General features: G+C 42.8%; 1 protein-coding gene across 2 annotated transcripts in view; it reads right to left on the reverse strand.

The window, feature by feature from the left end:
* Window positions 1–11,493: 11,493 nt before the first annotated feature.
* The window catches only part of pcdh10b (protocadherin 10b), a 36,250-nt gene continuing 26,611 nt past the window's right edge, over window positions 11,494–21,132 (reverse strand). For both annotated transcript variants that reach the window (XM_034133720.1, XM_034133719.1), the window contains exon 5: window positions 11,494–12,440. In XM_034133720.1, the coding sequence (XP_033989611.1) occupies window positions 12,387–12,440 (54 nt within the window). In that variant the 3' untranslated portion in view covers window positions 11,494–12,386. The remainder of the gene's footprint in view (window positions 12,441–21,132) is intronic.

A 21,132-nucleotide genomic window follows, 5' to 3' on the forward strand; every position in this document is an offset into this window, starting at 1 on the left:
CTAGCATAGAGAGAGGTTCTTCAGAATTGACGTGGCAACTCTACCGTGTGGTCAGAACCTCTGACTCTTTGATTTGTGATGTGAATCCTCCGGCCGAATACTCTGAATAAACCCATCAGTGTTTGACATCAAAGCTCCAACTCTCACCGTGTCTCCTTCCTGAGTCGGTGACTCCATGCATTACTACACAGAAGTTTCCTCCACACAAATAAACAGTTGATATTTTGCATGAAACCAAATAGTGTAAATGGTCAAAAATGGTATCTTCTCTGTTAGCTTACGACCGCCCCGATTGAGCTAGCAACTACTTCATTCCCAATTCAGCATGATGTTGGATATGGGCATAATTTGTCCTTGACTGGAATTTGTCCGATCATTTCCCTGAGAGCAGTGTGCAAAAATGTGCAGAAAATGCATGAAAAACGGCCATCTTTCCAAATTGCCATTTTTCTGGGGGGCGGGGCTAATGATACGGCTTTTGAAAAATGTGTGCCATGATAATAGCAATGTGTATACAGCGGGTGGTGAATATCGGGAAAACTATATGCGAGTAGTTTGGAGTAACCCCTAACCCTAACCCTAACCCTAATCCTCGTCCAAAATGGTACATTCTCTGTTAGCTAACGTCCGCCCCGATTCAACTAGCAACTATTTTATTCGCCATTTAGCATGATGTTGGATATGGGCTGAACGTGTCCTGGACTGGAATTTTCCCGATCATTTCCCTAGGAGGTGTGAGCAAAAATGTGGTTAAAATGCATGAATAACGGCCACTTCTCAAAATGGCCAACTTTCTGGGGGGCGGGGCTAATGGAAGCCATTTGGAAATATGTCCGCAATTCCATGAGGAACGTCTGTGCCAACATTCGGGTAGTTGGGAGAAACTATATGTGAATACCGCACAATAGGGGGCGCTACTGAGCTGATTTCACCAAACGCACGATTTTATTGTACATTCTGGAAAAGGTGGTGGGCGGTGACGTGTGTCCCAAGTTTCACGTCCGAAGCTCATTTTAGCGAATTTGTGCCATTGAAATCGTCGAACATGGCACATTCTCCGTTAGCTTACGAGCACCCCGTTTGAGCGGTCGACTATTCATACGCAATTTAGCATCACATTGGATATGGGCTGAACTTGTGCTGGAATTGAATTTTTCCGATCATTTCCCTAGGAGGAGTTCGCAAAAACGCGCTTAAAACGCACATTTTCCAAAATGGCCGAGTTTTTGGGGGGAGGGGCTAATGGAAGCCATTTTGAAATATGTCCGCAATTCCATGAGGAACGTCTGTGCCAACATTCGGGTAGTTGGGAGAAACTATATGTGAATACCGCACAATAGGGGGCGCTACTGAGCTGATTTCACAAAACGCACAATTTGATTGTACAGTCTGGAAAAGGTCGTGGGCGGTGACGGGTGTCCCAAGTTTCACGTCCGAAGCTCATTTTAGGGAATTTGTGCCATTGAAATCGTCGAACATGGCACATTCTCCGTTAGCTTACGAGCACCCCGTTTGAGCGGTCGACTATTCATACGCAATTTAGCATCACATTGGATATGGGCTGAACTTGTGCTGGAATTGAATTTTTCCGATCATTTCCCTAGGAGGAGTTCGCAAAAACACGCTTAAAACGCACATTTTCCAAAATGGCCGACTTTTTGGGGGGAGGGGCTAATGGAAGCCATTTTGAAATATGTCGACAATTCCATGAGGCATGTCTGCGCCAAGACTCGGGTCGCTGGGAGAAACTATATGTGACTACCGCACAATAGGGGGCGCTACTGAGCTGATTTCACAAAACGCACGATTTTATTGTACATTCTGGAAAAGGTCCTGGGCTGTGACGTCTGTCCCAAGTTTCACGTCCGAAGGTCATTTTAGCGAATTTCTGCTATTTAAATCGTCGAACATGCCACATTCTCCGTTAGCTTACGAGCACCCTGTGTGAGCGGTCGACAATGCGTTTCTTAATTTAGCATCACATTGGATATGGGCTGAACTTGTGCTGGATTGGAATTTTTCCGATCATTTCCCTACGACAATTGTTTGCAAAAGCGCCTAAAACGCACATTTTCCAAAATGGCCGACTTTATGGGGGGAGGGGCTAATGGAAGCCATTTTGAAATATGTCGGCAATTCCATGAGGCATGTCTGTGCCAAGACTCGGGTCGCTCAAAGAAACTATATGTCACTACGCTACTGAGCCGTATTTGCAAAAACGCACGATGTTTTTGGACAGTCTGGAGGAGGCCGTGGGCTGTGACGTGTGTTCCGAGTTTAAAGGCCGTAACTGTATTTTCCCGCTACTTATGGGTCGGTAATGGTTTTTAACCCTTCGATTTCGCATAAAGCTGAATAGGTCACGCCCACTTCCGTCATTGGTTGCGCCCCTTTAAATCTCAGTTGATACTCATCCTGCCAGTATGTGTATGACAAAATATATTTATTTCGTCTATCGGATCTTCAGGTATAAATTTGTTGTGCTTTTGGCGCCCCCTATTGTCCGAAATGAACATGCTTTTTTGTGCCTATTCCCCAAGACAGACTGAACCTTTCCACCGAAATCTGTGATATTTGGATACATTGCGGATGAATTAGGAGCATTTATGTCTAAGCCACACCTTTTTGCTAATACGTTGCGATTGATGTCGGGCACATTTTTCCACACGTCGTGCTCATGTTCTACGGTAGTGTGTGTGACCCTCCACTGATGCTGTACACTAAGTTTGGTGTTGAAAAGCAAAAAATTGAAATTATAGTTAATATTTCACTGTTTTTCACATTATGCTAATTTAAAAAAAATCAAAGTAGGCGGAGCTTAGGGATATGAGAGGATAATATGTAGGGCTGCTCCGCCCGGATAAGTGTGCAAAATTTCAGGTCCATCCGAGTTACGCGGCAAATGTATGTAAATTTTTCTAAAACTGAATTTTCACAGGTGGCGCTAGAGAGCATGTCGGAAATTTTGCAACCATGGAATCCAGAATGTAACATTTTTCACCCGTCCTGGCGGCGTTGCCAAATGTCGCTACGTCAACAGTGTGGGAACCCCCTCAAAAACAGGTTTAAACCGCAGACCCGGTAAAATAAGAATAATAGCGAGCACGATTTCAATAGGTCTTCGCACACTTCGTGCTCAGGCCCTAAAAATAGTTATAAAATAAAGTGATGATGTGGAATAGTGCAGTACGAGTCTATATACAAGTTATTGGAATGATATATATTAGATATTAGATACATATTACTGAGTAGCAGATGAATGTTTTGAAGTTGTTTCAACAGTTCAATTGTTGTTTCAACAGTTCAATTGTTTAACAGTCTCACTGGAAGCAACTGTCTCCGAATCTTCTTGTCTTTGCCAGGATGCTGCGGTAACGTCTGCCAGACGGCAACAGAAAGAACAGTTTGTGGCTGGGGTGATGGGGGTCTTTGATAATCCGTAGTGATTTCTTCCTGAGCCGCTGGGAGTAAAGGTCCTCCATGGATGGCAGCTCCGTCCTGGTGATGTGCTGTGCAGTTTTCACCACCCTCTGTAAAGCCTTCCGATTGAGGTCGGTGCAGCTGCCGTACCAGGCCGTGATGCAGCCAGTCAGGATACTCTCTATCGTGCACCTGTAGAAGTTGCAGAGTATCCTGGAGTCCATTTTGAACCTCCTCAGCCTGCGGAGGAAGAAGAGCCGCTGTCGAGCTTTCTTGGTGATGGTGGTGGTGTGAAGAGACCATGTCAGGTCCTCAGTGATGTGGACCCCAAGGAACCTGAAGCTGCTGACTCTCTCCACCGTAGTCCCATTGATGGCGATGGGGGCGTGTCCCTCTCCTTGCTGCTTCCTGTAATCCACAATCAGCTCCTTTGTTTTGCTGACGTTGAGATGGAGGTTGTTATCCTGGCACCAAGATGTCAGGTTTTCGACCTCCTCTCTGTACGCCGTCTCGTCATCGTTTGTGATCTGGCCGATGACGGTCGTGTCGTCAGCAAACTTCACGATGGTGTTGGAGCTGTGTGTGGCCACGCAGTCGTGAGTGAACAGGGAGTAGAGGAGAGGGCTGAGCACGCAGCCTTGAGGGGCACCGGTGTTGAGAATCAGGGTGGAGGATGTGATGTTTCCCACCCGCACTGCCTGGGGTCTGCCCGTCAAGAAGTTCAGGATCCAGTCACAGAGGGCGCTGCCCGAGGTCTCTGAGCTTGATGGCCAGGTTGGAGGGCACAATGGTATTGAATGCTGAACTGTAGTCAATGAACAGCATTCTCACATATGTGTTCCTGTTCTTCGGGTCCAGGTGTGAGAGGGCAGTGTGGATGGTGAGGGCTATGGCGTCGTCTGTGGACCTGATCGAGTGCCGTGTTGTTGTCGGCGAGCGACTACGGCGGGATATACACTGCTGTTATCACAACAGATGTGAATTCCCTCGGCAAGTGAAAAGCCCGGCATGTGATCATGAGATGCTCTAGATGAGCGGAACAGTCCGAAGAAATAATCTTCACATCTGTGCACCAGTTTTTATTAGTCATTACACACACACCGAGTCCCTTACTTTCCCCCGAGTTAGCAGTACGGTCCTGACGAAAAATAGAGAATCCGTCAGGAACAATGGCGCAGTCCGGGATAGCGGGGTTGAGCCAAGTCTCAGTGAGAATTAACACGTTACAGTTCTTAATGTCCCGTTGAAAAGCAATCCGGCTTCTGAGTTCATCTAGCTTATTTTCAATGGATTGAACATTAGCCAGAAGTATACTCGGAAGAGGGGGTCGATTCTCTCGTTTCCTCAGTCTGACCAGCAGCCCGGCCCGGCACCCACGCTTTGTCTTCTTCTTGCGTCTCTCTGGTAGAACAGCAACAGGTAGCCATGGCACATCTCCATTGTCTGTCGGAGGGTTATTATTGTCCACGAAGTTTCGCAATTGAAGAAGTTCCTCTCTGCTATATTGTATGGCAGAGTAGGTGCGGTCGGCTAGCATGTTGCGAACCATGTTAAAAGTAAAACGGCAAAAGTAAAATAAATATGTACAAAATACGAAAATGGGCAAAGTTGGAGAGGAGCACAAAGACGATGCGGCCATCTTCATCGGCGCATCTTCGGCCGCATCTGACGGTCAGACCCGCAACATTTTTGCAACATGTCTAATGTATAATTTGAATGCCATCATCTAGTTCGACAAAAAATGAATGCTTTAATTTAACACACACACCCACAAACTGACGGCTGTTGGGGAAAGGCCCATAACTTTGACCCAGTGTATCAGTTTGTAATGACCTCACTGAGCTCAGGCACCTGTAGCCTTGGCTGCTGTGCTCTCAGTGTTTTGTCTCCCTGTTCCCTGTTATTGTGCTTTGCCTGTTGTATCTTGTTATGCAGCATGTTGATTTTTTAATCTCAGAACCAGCTAAATACATGGGTCTGGGGTAGAGATCTTCAGAATTGGTTGGGCATCTGCTGTGTGGCGCAGCACATGTCTTGTGAATTCTCTGACTGAAGCTCCAAATAAACCATCAGTGTTTGCCATCAAAGTTCCTGCTCTCTCTTGTCTCTCTGAGTCCTGTCTCCATTGCTTCAGAAGTTTCCATCACAACGGCAGCAGGCTAACATGCAATTGTTTGTTCAGTTTCTTGCCCAAGGAAACTCAGATTGTTATTTTTAGGAGACATGGTTGTCAGCTTCAGCTCACACCTGCCAATCCATGAAATGTATCAAAAACAAGGTCATGGAAGACAATAGAATGCAATCAATGACTGGAACAAATAGTAGTCAGATCTTGAATTAAGATGTTTGTGTAAAACCTCTGAGAAGCTGTTAATGAGCCAATTTGATTTGTTACAGAGATTCATGTAAAATCAATCTGTAAAATGGGATTTCTTTCATTTTATTCCCTCATGCTCTGAAGCATGGGTGTTTCAGTTCTTTCAACATCATACACCATCACAAGATTGATTGGACCCCAGCCTGTGTCTCGATGCTCTCAGTGATTGCCTTCAGCATTTGTTCATGGAGTGATAGCACCAGTCTCCAAGGGTTTTTGGGCAGCTTCTAAGAAGGTGTTCCAAGGATGCTCTTACAGAACCACTAAGACGGGAACGGGTTACACTTTTGCCCCAGACATGTGACCTGGACTTGGTAGAACATTTTAGACAGCTTGGATTGACATGATGATATTTCAAGTCAGGTGATCTTTCATTGAAGTGCAGTCTCCCGTCAAGCAGAGAATGCCCAGCCACTCCCATCACTCCAGCAGCCGTTGTCTAACCACACCCCGCTACCACAATTATCAACTGAATGCTTAACGAAATGTCCTCTTTGCAAGTGCTGGTACTGTTGTGTAGGGGGTAAAAATGCTGCCACACTCCATCTGCTGGTTCTAAGGGGATTGGAATGTTGGCAGATCTAGTGTAAAGTGTGTTATGTGCTGCCAAACACAAGTTAGGTGTGAAAGTAGTGATCCAAAAAAGTAGATTTCTTGGCAAGAACATTGTTATTGCTTTTATCCTCAGTGTATGTAAATACATACATATAAGGATAAACATAATGCTGCACAATGAAAAAATGTACTATATCCAAACCTTGTGCATCAAGTTCTACATTATCAACATAGTCTTATGTGTGTGTGTGTGTGTGTGTGTGTGTGTGTGTGCGTGCGTGCGTGCGTGCGTGCGTGCGTAATCACTGTGACACTGAGCAGCCTACATGCTGTGGCACTGCTCTCCCGACCCCCTGCCCTCCCACACTCTCCCCCCTGAGGGTATGTTGGCTGGAGCCATTGCAGACAGGGCAAGCCGGGCCAGCCGGAACACACAGGGTCAGCCGAGTGTGTGTGTGTGTGTGTGTGTGTGTGTGTGTGTGTGTGTGTGTGTGTGTGTGTGTGTGTGTGTGTGTGTGTGTGTGTGTGTGTGTGTGTGTGTGTGTGTGTGTGTGTGTGTGTGTGTGTGTGTGTGTGTGTGTGTGTGTGTGTGTGTGTGTGTGTGAACTACTAGTTATGGTAGTTTTTAAATTTGATTAATACTAACTTTAACTTATTCGGCAAAGGTAATAAACATGAACAAGTACAAAAGAGAACTGATATTATATTTAATATTATTTTTAAATAATAATTATTAACATTAATTATTAGATAAATGTTAGAAAATAACACATAATCCAAAGGAATCTATTTAAAAATTAATGCATTTACCCTACACTTAAAAAAATAAAAAATAGAAAGCAGGTGAGGGCGGGGTCAGCCTTCCTCACACTCATGGCGCTCATCAATGAAGTCTTCAGCACCAAATCTGATAATCAATCATCTCTGTCCGGTGCATTGTTCCTTACTCCAAGTACCAGTCCACGCTCCATTTTTCGGTCTGTTCGGGGACTTGAACAAGCGACCTTATGGCTCCCAGTCCAAACCCCTACTGACTGAGACCCTGCCGGACAGGATGTTCAGAACCTATTCTGCTCTGTTGCAGGGATGTCTTCTAACTCACTGTTTGACTGCCTTGTGATTTGATACATATGATAATGTGTACGTTCTCCATTTTCTCTGCTCCTCATTCGGACATTTCACTCATTTTCTTTGCACCTTTGCACATCCTGATCATGTATGTGCAAAATTGATAAAACATAGTGTAACCATGGTAATTGATTGTAGTTTTTATCTTTTGTGTGTGTCTGTGTGTGTTGCATTTATTTTTTGCAAGTCAATGACAGTGGATTTCAGGAGGAACTTTATATTGTATTTCCCAAAGTCCTATATTTTTCCAGAATGTGCCAGAGCAGCATCACACAGTTTGCTGCTCTGTGTCTCTCCTGACCGGTTTTTCTTTTTGAGATTTGTTCAAAGTCCATCTCCCATTCATCCACATCTGAGGAGCCCATAATCAACCTTCACGCGGACCATGGACACCCGCCTGAGGCTTTATTTCCCTCCACACTGACCGAGGGGAATTCATCACCATGACTCTTTGTGTGTCTCACGGCATCTGCAAAAGAGGAGAGCTCCGACATGAAAAAGTTTAGCCTTCTATAATCGGCTTTGCCTTTGTCAAGTGAGTGACTTTGAAACTCGCTATCACATTTACCCCCCACTCTGCCTTACCCAACTCACCGGAAATAGAAAGAGAAACTGTCTCCTTTACCGTCCGTCTCTCTCCAAATCCTCTCGTTTGTTTAGGGAATTGTAAGTCTCTTTTTTTGTTCTTAAATTATTTTTCATTATCCTCTATTGGTTTTCCTCATATGTGTGCAAAAATGCATGTGGAAATTAAAACTTTTTTGGTTTATGAAAGAGATTAGTGTCCAGTGGAGGTCAAATATAATAGCTTTCATTTAGCAGGAAAATAGATATGATTATACTGCACATGCTCTCCGCTCAACTTTTGTCCTCAATCTAAACGGCGCTGCTCCGATAGCTGTGGCCTCATTACGCAGCAACAAAAGGGCCCATAGTTCACCCTGCCACTGTTCATTTCCTATATTTAACATCACAGTGGGATTCTCTATGAACAGACATGCTTTTTACTCCCCTTCCTTTCTGTTTGCTGGTAATATTTATAGTGTGAAACCATCAAATCGATGAATATTCAGTGTGCACTGTAAGATTAGACAGGTCTACAGATGATTAAGCATGTCTTTCTGAACTCCAATGTGGTGTTGGTTCATCACCATCTGTAGATACCAGAGGTGGGGACTCGAGTCACATGACTTGACTCGAGTCAGACTCGAGTCGCATATTTTTTGACTTGAGACTTGCTTGACTAACATTGATAAAAGACTTGACTTGACTTTGACTTGGTATTCATGACTTGAGACTTGACTTAATCTTGAGACAGATGACTTGAAAGGACTTGTCTGTTTAAAATTAAATATTTGCGTTTGTTTTTGTAGTGAGATATTACGTTTAGTTTTTTCGAAAAACGTGATTGGGTGATTATAGCGCCGTGCGCGCAAACCTGGCAACCCACTAGACGGCAGGAGTGTCAGTTAACATGGCAGCGGCTAGCGTTACTCCACAAATAGTGAAGTTTGGATTCAAGGATTATGTTGTCGATGACGCTAATAAGAAGAGAACAGCGGTATGCAGGGTCTGCAGCATAAAGATCAGTGACACGACCACCACAACATCCAACTTCATTCGTCACTACAAAAAAAACCCACAGAGAAAGGTGCGTGAATGTGTTGTGTTAGCTAGAAAGCTAACGTTAAGTTTAAGCTACGTTAGACTTGGTTTCAAATCGATGAAGCATTGCAAAGAGAAGACAAAACGGTAAATGAACACTAGAACCTCCAAGGGATTCATTTTGACTAACCCTGATACTGACGGGCTGTCAGGAGAGGGAGAGAGAGAGAGGAAAAGAGATGCCTCGTTTATTTCCCCTGTGTTATTATCAGAAGTTACTGTACACTTTTGAATAATGTAGTTCATCTACTTTTAGTAGTTTGTATAAATGTTTTAATTATGTTGTTTTTGTTTGTAGAAGTGCATCATTCCTTGATTTATTGTAAAATGAATCTGAACTTTTTGATCTGTTATGATGATAAACTGAAGCAATTTCTAAATGAACCCAATTAACTGAGTTGTAAATCGTCCTACTTAGTTTATAAGGAAATTATGAAGAGGAACAAATTAAATGATTTGAAAATGATATCTATGTAGGTGCTGATGCTGTTGACGGTTCTAGTGTTAACAGAAATGTAAATTAAATATGTGTAATGGCAAATGCCATATATGATTTTCTTACCTGGAATTCTGCCTTTTTGAACAGACTTTTTGACTGAGTCCGAGCTATATTGTCTGCAGTTCTAGGGTTAATATGATTGTCATCGGTCTAAATTAGATTTCAAATGATTAACTGTGTATGTAATGAAGATCATAGTGTGGGTTAAATCCATTTTCATAACCACTGTCTTTTAACTGATTTAAATGCGGAAACTGGGTTTATTCATCAGAATTTCGTATGACTTGACTTGACTTGACTTGACCTGAGCAATGACTTGACTTGACTTGCTTGACTCTCACCACAGTGACTTGGGACTTGCTTGATACTTGTAGGTCAAGACTTGAGACTTGCTCATGACTTGCACATGTAGGACTTACTCCCACCTCTGGTAGATACCATAATCTACCTCGGATTACAGGCTGATAAAAACACACAACAACATCTCTAAATCTCCACGACTGCTGTAAAAAGGAGTGAGTGGATTACAGATTGTGTGCACTGGGCAGAGGAGACAGTGAAGGACAACAAAGATTATTTTCTTCTTGAATTGTAATTACATTCGGAACACATTGGGGTCATGTTTTAGAGGAAGTAATCACAAGTGCTCATTTCATGCTGACACTAATCTGCGGAAAGGCTTTTATCACTCAGCTTAATCAATACACGTTGGTGCCACTGATGGAGATAATTAAGAGTTTTTATTTATGCTACCTTGTACGGAAAACTAAAACCTGCTGCAAGGTTACAAATAAAATATCAATTTGTTTAAAGGTTTACAGCATTGAAAGCTTTGCCGGCCATAACCCGAAAGACGGTCTGGGCCTGTAATATAAGTCCATATGTGTGTCTCTGTGGAGAGGTAAACGCTGCAGAGCACTGCAACATCACCCGGTGGTTTGTCATGCGCACAATCTGCCTCATATCTACCGACTGTACTCATTCCTGCACAGATTTAATTGTTATTGAGAGTTAATCAGTGCGAGCATTTGAGAGAAACTTTACTCCAACATGTCTGAATACGTCTTCCACCTCTACTACTGATGTTATCTGTAAATTGATTAGCAGCTCATTTAAATCCCTCTAAACACATTTGGTAATGTGCCAAGAGCACCAGCTGCATTATGTGCATGTATATATTGTTTCTGTTGCCCTTCATGTTCTTTCGAGTGCCTACAGTGGTCCAGAGAACTACTGTGTCATTTTTTTACATTTTAAAGCAGGAGTGGCATACAATCAGGTTTTGATGACCTGTCCTTGTTGGTACACTAATTACATTTCCCAGAGGAATTACCAAGTAATCAGTTCACTTAAAGCAAATTGTGACACTGAATCTAAAGCTTTGGGACACAGTTTGTTCGGGGGTATAAGGCCATGACTGTTGACCCATGAAAAATAAAAGGAAATAGAATTCCAATAATCAGGTCAACTCTGACTTTCTCTAATACCAAAATAAAAACACATACGACGGTCCTTTTCACAATTTTTCTGTTTATTGTTGGCATATTGGTGTTTTTGTGAGAAAAAAGTGTGTGTATACTCGATTCCACTGAATTGTGTACAACAACTTTTGCATCTGGCCCTGTTGTTGTTGTGTTTCTTTATAAATGGACTCTTAACGTTTTGGTTACAATGACACAAAATTACCATGGTTTTCAATCTAAATGATTACCTCATTTTTATTTATAGACATGATCTGTATCAATATCCTAAAGTGGAAAACAAAAATGAAATTGAGCTTACATCTGCTAAGGCTGTTCTGTGTCTCTGCAACCCCCCCCCCCCCCCCGGTAAAACAACAAGAGTCAGACCTGAACCAGAATGTGGAACCCAGCAAACGGATAGCACGCCTTCAGAACAAGAAGATATAGAGAGATTTATATATAGAGTTTTATATTCAGCTTGAAACTTTAAAATAGTACAGTAAACACTTCTCACACATGATAGAAACTACTTGACGCCTCAGAATCAGAAAAGTGTAGGAACTTTGTCCAAGCCTACGATGTGAAGGAAAAAACAAAGCCAAAAAGTGAAAAGGACAGAAAAAAGAAACACAAATCAAAATATATCCTGCCCACAATCTTTTCTTACAAAGTTTGAAGTAGATCTGAATAGAGACACCTGACCACACGAACAGAATAGAAAAATCTAAAACAGTGGTATTGCATTTTGAAATGCACAAAGATTCTCCTGTACAATTTGGCGTCACTCTTTGAGTACAAACGCCTAAAGGGCTCAGTGGCGGTTTTCTGAGTGGCTCTCCTTTGATTAGTCTGTCAGTACACATGTCATCTTGGAGTGGTTCTATTTTCCTCGTAGATGTATACATCAGTGCTGTAAACAGGCACACGCAGATTGGAAAAGGACGGAGAGATCAGAGTCCAGTTTTATCTCTCCGCCATCGCTGTCCTTCCTCCTCTGTCCATTTCTCAGTCCCGCTGAGACATTAGGCTCCTCCATGTAAGGCTATCAGCACCCCTCCCCCTCCCCATGGACCACCGTCTCCTAAACCCTGGAGTAGGGTGCTCCAAAGCCCGGCAGTGCTCTTAGGAATTCCAGCAGGGTGTTGGTTTCTCATTTTGTGTGAAGTCGAGTGTGATTTTCAATGTTCGCTGCAGGGTGAGGAGGGTCGAGGGCGAGGAGGGCGAAATGGGTTGAACACTTTTACTGTAGCCTCAGTCATCGGGGAGCGATTGTGCAAAGTCACGCGGTCTCCGGTATGTCCACACGAAAGGAGCTAGCAAACCCTTTTCCGCGCTGCAAGAGAATAACACAAAGCCTGGTTAAATTAAAGATTCGAGATTCAAAGGCTTCATTGTCATTAGCACAGTAGCTACACTGTAGATATGGCAATGAAAATCTGAAGTCCCAGGCTCCTCCAACAATGCAACATAAATATATATAACACATAAAACAATCAAACAAATTTAAAGCAATAATAGGAGTGCTAAATTAAAGGTGGGGTAGGTAAGTTTGAGAAAAATCCATGGAATGCTCTTAACATCCCGATAGCAATGAATATCTGAAGTGCTTTGACAAAATATCCATAACAAAATGTCATCTGTGGAAGCCGTAGTACTGTAAAAAGTACGACCAATCATTTTAGCCGGCCCGGCTAAAATAACTGGATGGCCTACCTGCCTGTCAGCCTTCCATCTGTGCACAAACTTATCTCGTGCCCTCATTGGTCATGTGCACGTTCGTGTGTGTTGGAGGAGGGGCTCTGTAAGGAAGTGGCAGATTTTTTCCGGCTGTGTATTTTCAAATTCTAGCGATCTCGAGCCGGTTTCTCAAATTTACCTACCCTACCTTTAAACAAAGTAGAAATAAAATTGTGCGGATTATGTGGCAGTTCAATGTGCAAGTAAGGCAGATGAAGAAAACTAAATACATGTCGAATAAAACCCAATAAGCTAAATGTTAGTCAATGCAGGAGTCTATGTACATGTAAATGTGAATAAGTGTGTTTGTGTAGGGGGGTATTCAGGTTTGTCTGAGAGGGATGACAGAAAACAGAAAGAAAGAAAAGCAGCACTTTAATGGCCTCATTCACACAGAATCAGGGGGTTCACACACACACACACACACACACACACACACACACACACACACACACACACACACACTAACAACAAGTAGGAAGTCTCACATCCCTCGGCTTGATTCAGTTATGTGAAATGGCTCATGGATAATGTGTGTGTGACCATGTGTGTGAAGTAGGATAGGGGGGTGGGTGGTGGGGCAGTCATGGGAATAGTGACATTGGATGTGTGTGTGTGTGTGTGTGTGTGTGTGTGTGTGTGTGTGTGTGTGTGTGTGTGTGTGTGTGTGTGTGTGTGTGTGTGTGTGTGTGTGTGTGTGTGTGTGTGTGTGTGTGTGTGTGTGTGTGTGTGTGTGTGTGTGTGTGTGTGTGTGTGTGTGGTAGAGACGTTCAGTGTGTGTGTGTGTGTGTGTGTCCACATTTGTTGTGGGGTCCAAAACCCTGGACCCCACAAATGTTACCTCATATTCATTAAAATGAAGGTCAGAACTATGCCCTGTGAAGGTTTCAGGGTTGTCCCCAAAAATCACTTTTACTGACTTGGTGTGTATAAGTGTGCTAACAGGAGGTAATTCAGTATCGGCCTCTACTGGCCAAGGCAGGTACAGCATCCCACACACACATTCCATTCTCCACACACACTTGGCTGAACTGCACATGTGCAAGCAGCCATCTTCCAAGGGGACTAGCTGTTTGATTAGCTGGTAGCACTTAGCTCCTTAGCTTAGTGTCTTTAATGAAATACAGAATTAAAAACACAAATATATACATTTTTGGTGAGTTTGACTCGTGTTGTCACAATAACAAGCAATGAATCATTAATAATTAATTAGGTAAATGACATAAATATAAAAAGATTTGTGAGATTACAGTGCATTACAGACTACAGCTGCTGTTAGCAAAATGCTAACTTAACATTGAAAAATCCACAGACAAGCTAATGGGATTAGCATTGCGATTATTTTACAGCTTTCTATTCCTTACTATTCCAGGTAAGTATTTAAATCAAATATAACCAGTTACTCACAAAAATGTGTTATTGAAGGTACAACAGAAAAAAGAGAGTAAAAAAGGGAAACACTGCTGCTTTGCTTCTTAGACTTTTCCATTTAACCTCTTAAGCCCTGAGCCTGTTTTTCAGGTCTCAGGCTCGAAAATGACATTCCCAGAACAAATGACCATATCTTCCCTTCTAAAAGGATTCAATTAATAATCTTTATTCTCAAAGTAATGATAAACCTGTGAGTTGGATGTAGAACAGTCAGAATCAATATAGATGTTTTTTATTTTAAAGAAAATTCAGATTTGACAATAGTAAAAAACTGTAAATTATAGTGTCTGTCCAAAAATTCTTTTTTACTTATAGTGAAAACCACCCTTGGATGATGGGTTAGTAGACTAAAAGCTTTAGGAATCCAAAGTACAACATATAATAAGTACCCTTTATCAAGATTGATGCAAAACAAGTGAGATTTGACCTTTTTAGAGAGATTTAGCCAAAAACCCCCACTTCTGGGGTCATTTGGGTGGATTTGACCTATCTCTGGCCCCCCTTGCTCGATTTTGATGAATGACACCTCTTTCTGACCGTTAGAGCCAATAGAATCGAAGGGGGAGTCCCCCACACACACACGTTGTGAAGAGAAGAGGTGGGGGCTTCGCGCATGTAATTTAGCATCAGAGTGGACCTATCTCTAGCTCTGACATTTGGAAACGAAAAAGCAGTTTTATTGCTTATGGATTATCAGAAATCATTTCAAAGAGGACACAGACACATTGGATTAACCTATGGATTAACTGCAGCATCGTTTTTTTATCGTTTTAATGCCATTGAAGACCAGTTTTGACCAAGGTAAGCCATGTTAGCGTTTCTAGCTACCTAGCTCCACATGTTCTGATGTACGCTTTCGTTTATAGCGTCGCAAATGTTTATCACTGAGTGTTGAGGTTTTTTACACAGATTCTGTGTCTCCAGGAGATGCTAATCGATGTAATTTAGCATCAGAGTGGACCTATCTCTAGCTCTGACATTTGGAAACGAAAAAGCAGTTTTATTGCTTATGGATTATCAGAAATCATTTCAAAGAGGACACAGACACATTGGATTAACCTATGGATTAACTGCAGCATCGTTTTTTTATCGTTTTAATGCCATTGAAGACCAGTTTTGACCAAGGTAAGCCATGTTAGCGTTTCTAGCTACCTAGCTCCACATGTTCTGATGTACGCTTTCGTTTATAGCGTCGCAAATGTTTATCACTGAGTGTTGAGGTTTTTTACACAGATTCTGTGTCTCCAGGAGATGCTAATCGATGGGTTGGCTGTGCATCTAGGATAAGTAATAAGGGAGTTATGAGTGAGTTTAGGTGCCGTTTTAGGTTACATTTTTTCGCGCGTGGCTAATTCAGAGGCTGAGTGTTAGCATTGTGGGTTTTTTTTTTATTTATTTTTTTAGAAAATCAGTTAGCTGAGTTTCTTCCCGTTACATGGATATAAAACATTCATAGTTTATTAAATATTAATATTCCTTAGACGTTGTTTTCTGCAAATGACGCGTTTATCCGCCCGGTACCGGGGGGGGGGGGGGCGGTGTGTAACAGGTTAAAGGGGCAGCACACCTCATTTAAATCCAAAGAAAAACTTAAAACTTTTGATTTTATGTTAAATGCAGACTATCAACAATGAATAATAGGCAAACGTAGTTTTATTCAAGCTTTCTTTCTTTGCAATATGCACATTAAATAAAATACTTTGTACTGTAATGTTTTGAAGTATGAAAAGGTGTTATTAACAGATGTATATACATAGATGTATGAGCATGTATATTCAAACAGATACATAGAAAGTATGGACATGTGCTGTAACTAAAGATATAATGTATGAACAGATGCAACTATAAATATATATTAACAAGTGGTGTGACATATGCAAATGTTCAATTTATCTGATTTGACTATTAAGAAGGAAAACGTTTCAGTAAAATGTAAATTGTTGCTTTATTCTGTAAACTACTGACTATGAATAAAATTATAGTAATTTAGAGAATTCTTTTATAAAATGAAAACTAGTAAAAAAAAAAAGAAAAAAAAAGAGAAAGATGCAATGCTTTCAGAAGTTGAAAAATTCAAAGAAAATAAGTTGATACTATAGATATATAAGTTTTGTTTGATGGCTTGTGACCGTCCATCATCCTCTTGATGATTCCTATGGTTTTCAATGGGCTTCTAGTCCTAAGATTAGGCTAAGCGTGAGGGCATCTGCACAAGATGGCGGCGCAGACAGCAGCAGCGGCCCCTAGCTCTCCCCGAGTCTTTAGTTTTTTCGAGTGTTTTTAACGTTTGTTCGTCTAGTTCGTCTAGTTCACTTCAAACACCCCGAACCGATAGTACAGTCAGGAGTATACAGTACAGTCGTGAGTTCCTGCTGGACAAGGAAACAACAAAACAAACAATAGACGCTACCTTGGCAGAGGTACTCAGCGGCTTTGGAATACGTTCAACCTCGCCCTTGCCTGCTACCTACATGCTGAATAGGAGACGCCGCAAGCGGTGTGAGAGGAAGCAGAAGAGGGGTAAGCGCGGAGGCATCCGAGCTAGGCTAGCAGCTAGCCCACACAGGCCCGCTATTCCGAGCATTCTCATGGCTAATGTTTGCTCATTGGACAATAAAATGGACATCATAAGACTACTCTGGTCGAACCAGAGTGAGGTGAAAGAGTGATGTGTGTTCGTTTTCACGGAACCATGGCTAAATTACAACATCCCAGACTCCGCCATTCAGCTCGACGGGCTAACATGCTACCGCTCAGACAGAGCTACGGCTAGCGGGGGGAAGAGCCGCGGCGGCGGTGTGATTGTTTACATCAGTGATGCATGGTGTACGGAGGCTGTGGTTGTCTTCAAACACTGTTCACCGCTGGCGGAGTTTATGTAGGGAAATTAACTCCATCCTGCTAGCTGCCGTTTACATCCCCCCCACCTCTAACAACGAGGACAGAGAGGAAGCACTCAGTGATCTCTAACCAGCAGACAACACAGCCAGACAGACTTGCTGGGGACTTCAATCATGCAAACCTGAAAACGTTCATGCCAAACTCGCCATGAACTGTTATTGCTCAGGTTAATCTCGACCCCCTCCAATGTAAGCGTGACGTATTTGGTTCTTAAATCTTGCCGGGTTGCCGACTCCAGCAAAGGTCAATTGTGTCTAGAGTGCGCCATCTAGTGGGATCAACTGAAATGCCGGGTATTGCAGGAAAAAGGCAAAATGAATGCGGTCTTTACTATAATTTGGACAATTTTGTACCAATATTCGGCGGGCCGTATTAAAAAGCCCAACGGGCCGTATATGGCCCGCGGGCCTTAGTTTGCCCATGCCTGATCTAGACGAAGTAAAAGTCGTAACAAGTTGCTGGGGACTTCAATCATGCAAACCTGAAAACGTTCATGCCAAACACGCCGAGAAGATGATCAAACTTGCCTATCTAGAGGAAGTAAAAGTCGTAACAAGTTGGCAGAGTCTGGGATGTTGTAATTTAGCCATGTTGACTTCCCAACAAGAGAAAACAATACTCTGGATCTTGTTTATACCACCATCAAGGGAGCTTACAAGGCTTCCCCCCCTCCCCCACACCGGACACTCTGATCACCTCACTGTTTTGCTAAAACCGGCATTCAGACCTCGGGGGAAAGTCACCAAACCGGTTTCCAAGGAGATACGTGTGGTCAGAGGACAGCACAGCTGCACTGCAAGACTGCTTTGAAACTACAGACTGGGACATGTTTAAGCAGGCAGCAACATACAACAACACCACCAACATCCAGGAATATACAGAAACTGTTACAGGCTACATCACTAAATGCATTGAGGATGTGACTCACACCAGAACCATCACCATCAGGGCCAACCAGAAGCCATGGCTGACAGGAGAGGTCCACGGGCTGCTGAGGACCCGCAACATTGCCTTCAGAGAGGGCAATCCAGGCCGACCTATCCGTGGCATCCGGAAAGCCAAACGACAGTACACCCGGAAGATTATAGCTCACTTCAGTGATAGCAGAGACACACGGAGCCTGTGACAGGGTATCAGGATCATCACGGACTACAAACCACCACCACAGACCTGCGACAGTGACACCTCTCTGCTGAACAATCTCAACAGCTTCTTCGCACGCTTTGAAGCACAGAACAGCACACCTGCAAAGAAAACAATGCCTCCACCCAACGACCAGGCTATCTGTCTGTCCCCAGGCAGTGTGAGGAGCACACTGTTAAGGATTAACACCCGGAAAGCTTCTGGGCCTGACAACATTCCTGGTCGTGTGCCAAAGGACTGTGCCGCTGAGCTCACAGATGTCCTCAGACATCTTCAACATCTCCCTGAGCCAGGCTGTTGTTCCCTCGTGCTTCAAGGTAACCACCATGATACCTGTACCGAAGAAGTCATCACCTTCCTGCTTCAATGAAGCCCCGTAGCGCTGACTTCCACCATCATGAAGTGCTTTGAGCGGCTAGTCATGAAGCAAATCAAATCTGACCTCCCCCCCTCGCTGGACCCGTTTCAGTTTGCATATTGAGCGAAGCGGTCCACTGAGGATGCAATCTCCTCTGCTCTCCACCCAGCCCTCACCCACCTGGACACTATAAACTCTTATGTTAGGATGCTGTTCATACACTTTAGCTCAGCGTTCAACACTATCATCCCCCAGCAGCTGGTTTGCAAGCTAACAAACCTGGGCCTCAGCCCCTTTCTCTGCAATTGGCTGCTGGACTTCCTCACTGACAGCCCCAATCTGTACGGGTCGGCAACAACACATCAGGCTCCATCACACTCAGTACGTTGGCCCCCCAAGGGTGTGAGCTCATCCCCCTTCTCTTCACCCTGCTGACCCACGACTGCAGACCCACCCACAGCTCCAACCACTTCATCAAGTTTGCGGATGACACAACCGCATCACCCGCTAGCACTCAGCATCACTGGTGACCCCACCCATCCCTCCAACTGCCTCTTCACCCTCCTGTCTTCAAGTAGGAGGTTCCGCAGCCTGAAGTCGAGCACCACCCGACTAAAGAACATTTTTTTACACCAGGCTGTCAGGAGGCTGAACTCTCTCCCCTCGTTCCCCTCCCTCCCCTCTCTCCCCCCTGCTCCCACTGGACTATAACTCCCCACACACACTCAGACACTCAAATCAAGCACCAGACACTTTTTTTACGCTGCTATGGACAATCTTGCAATAAATGCACATTCTATGGACAATCTTGCAGATATTGATATTGATATTGAAGTGACTGTTATTTTGTATATATTGATTGTTTTGTTTTTTATCTTAATGTGTGCATATGTGTAAATGTGTGATTGTGTATATAGGATATACATATTTTATACATATTTGTATTCATATCTGTATATTGTATAATTGTATTTTTGTATTCGGGATTGTTGGAAACGTCATTTCGATCTCTCTGTCTGTACACACAAACTGAAAAATTGACATTAAAGTTGACTTTGACTTTTGACTTTGATCTGGTGGTCCTCCATCCACACCTTGATTGACCTGGCTGAGTGGCATGGAGCATTTTCCTGCTGGAAAAAATCATCCTCATAGTTGGGGAACTTTGTCACATGAGATGAAAGTGTGACTTATTCCATGTTAACGTTGTATGTTGCTTGATTAATAGCTCCTTTACAAAAACAAATCTGCCCTTATCTAGCTTTTTGCTACTTTGATGGCTTGATTTCATCCTACAGTTGTTGAGTGACATTTAAAAACTCTGGAGCTATTAAGCTATCAAACAAAACCAGCTTTAATTTTTGCTCAATAAGTGGTATAAAGTCACCCAGCAGCAAAAATATTGATTTCTAAACTCATCTTTAAAACTTTACCATTGTGACGTGTAAAATGATGAACTTGATGAAGTTTTGACCATCAACACAAAGCACTTCATAATCAGAAGGTGAGCGCTGCTGGGCTAGGGCGTAATTTAGTCAGGGAAGTTAGGGAGTTAGTTTAGGGAAGGGGACAATGTAAGGACCACAGACAGTGACATGTTGAAGATGTCATAGAACACATCTGCAAGCTGCACATGCCTTAAAAGCAAGGACAGGGATGCCATTAGCTCTAGACGCCTTGTGTTGTTTGATCCCTTCAAAAGGTGAACCAGTCTTTAGTTATCACCAGTGGGCGGTGGTCCAGAGACTTTTGTAGGACGTTCTGTACCTGTTCTCCAGACACCTTCTGTACCTGCTAAGCTGGGGGGTTGCTTTCATAAAATTAATTCAGTCACCTAAATCTTATTTAGGAAGCTATAACTGCCCTCCAACACAAAGTTCAACGACTCATCGAAAGATTACATCGAAAAACCAAGCCAAAAAACCCAAACCAGACCTCAGTACAATACAAGCCAAAGGTGTAATTGTGTGGATATTCAGAATCCTTATTTTAGTTAATGGATTATAGAGATGACTTGCAGTCTAGCATTTGACAAACTATATATATCATGTTCTAAGAATATTTTTATAAGGTTTGGAGACATTTAATGAACAAATAGACTATACTGTGACTCCCAAGATAGCTTGTAATTTGTACTACAATTTTTTATAGACAGAATCAGAGGGATGAAACCCTCTTTAATGGTCACACATGCAGAGCACACAGCACACAGTGAAATTTGGCCTCTGCATTTAACCCATCCTAGTACCAGGAGTCTAGTAAGATGGTTAGTATAGCAAGAGAAAATATATTCTAATCATTTATGTTATTAGCCATCTGCAATTAATATATTTGTATACATATATGCATTTTTATTATCAGTATTTTTATTATGATCATTCCATTTAAATATATATATATTTAAATGTATATACATTTAAATGTACTTCTACTGTGATTTCCCTGTTTGGATAAA

This window comes from Trematomus bernacchii, unplaced genomic scaffold (assembly GCF_902827165.1).
Source record: "Trematomus bernacchii unplaced genomic scaffold, fTreBer1.1, whole genome shotgun sequence".
Classification (NCBI taxonomy): domain Eukaryota; kingdom Metazoa; phylum Chordata; class Actinopteri; order Perciformes; family Nototheniidae; genus Trematomus; species Trematomus bernacchii.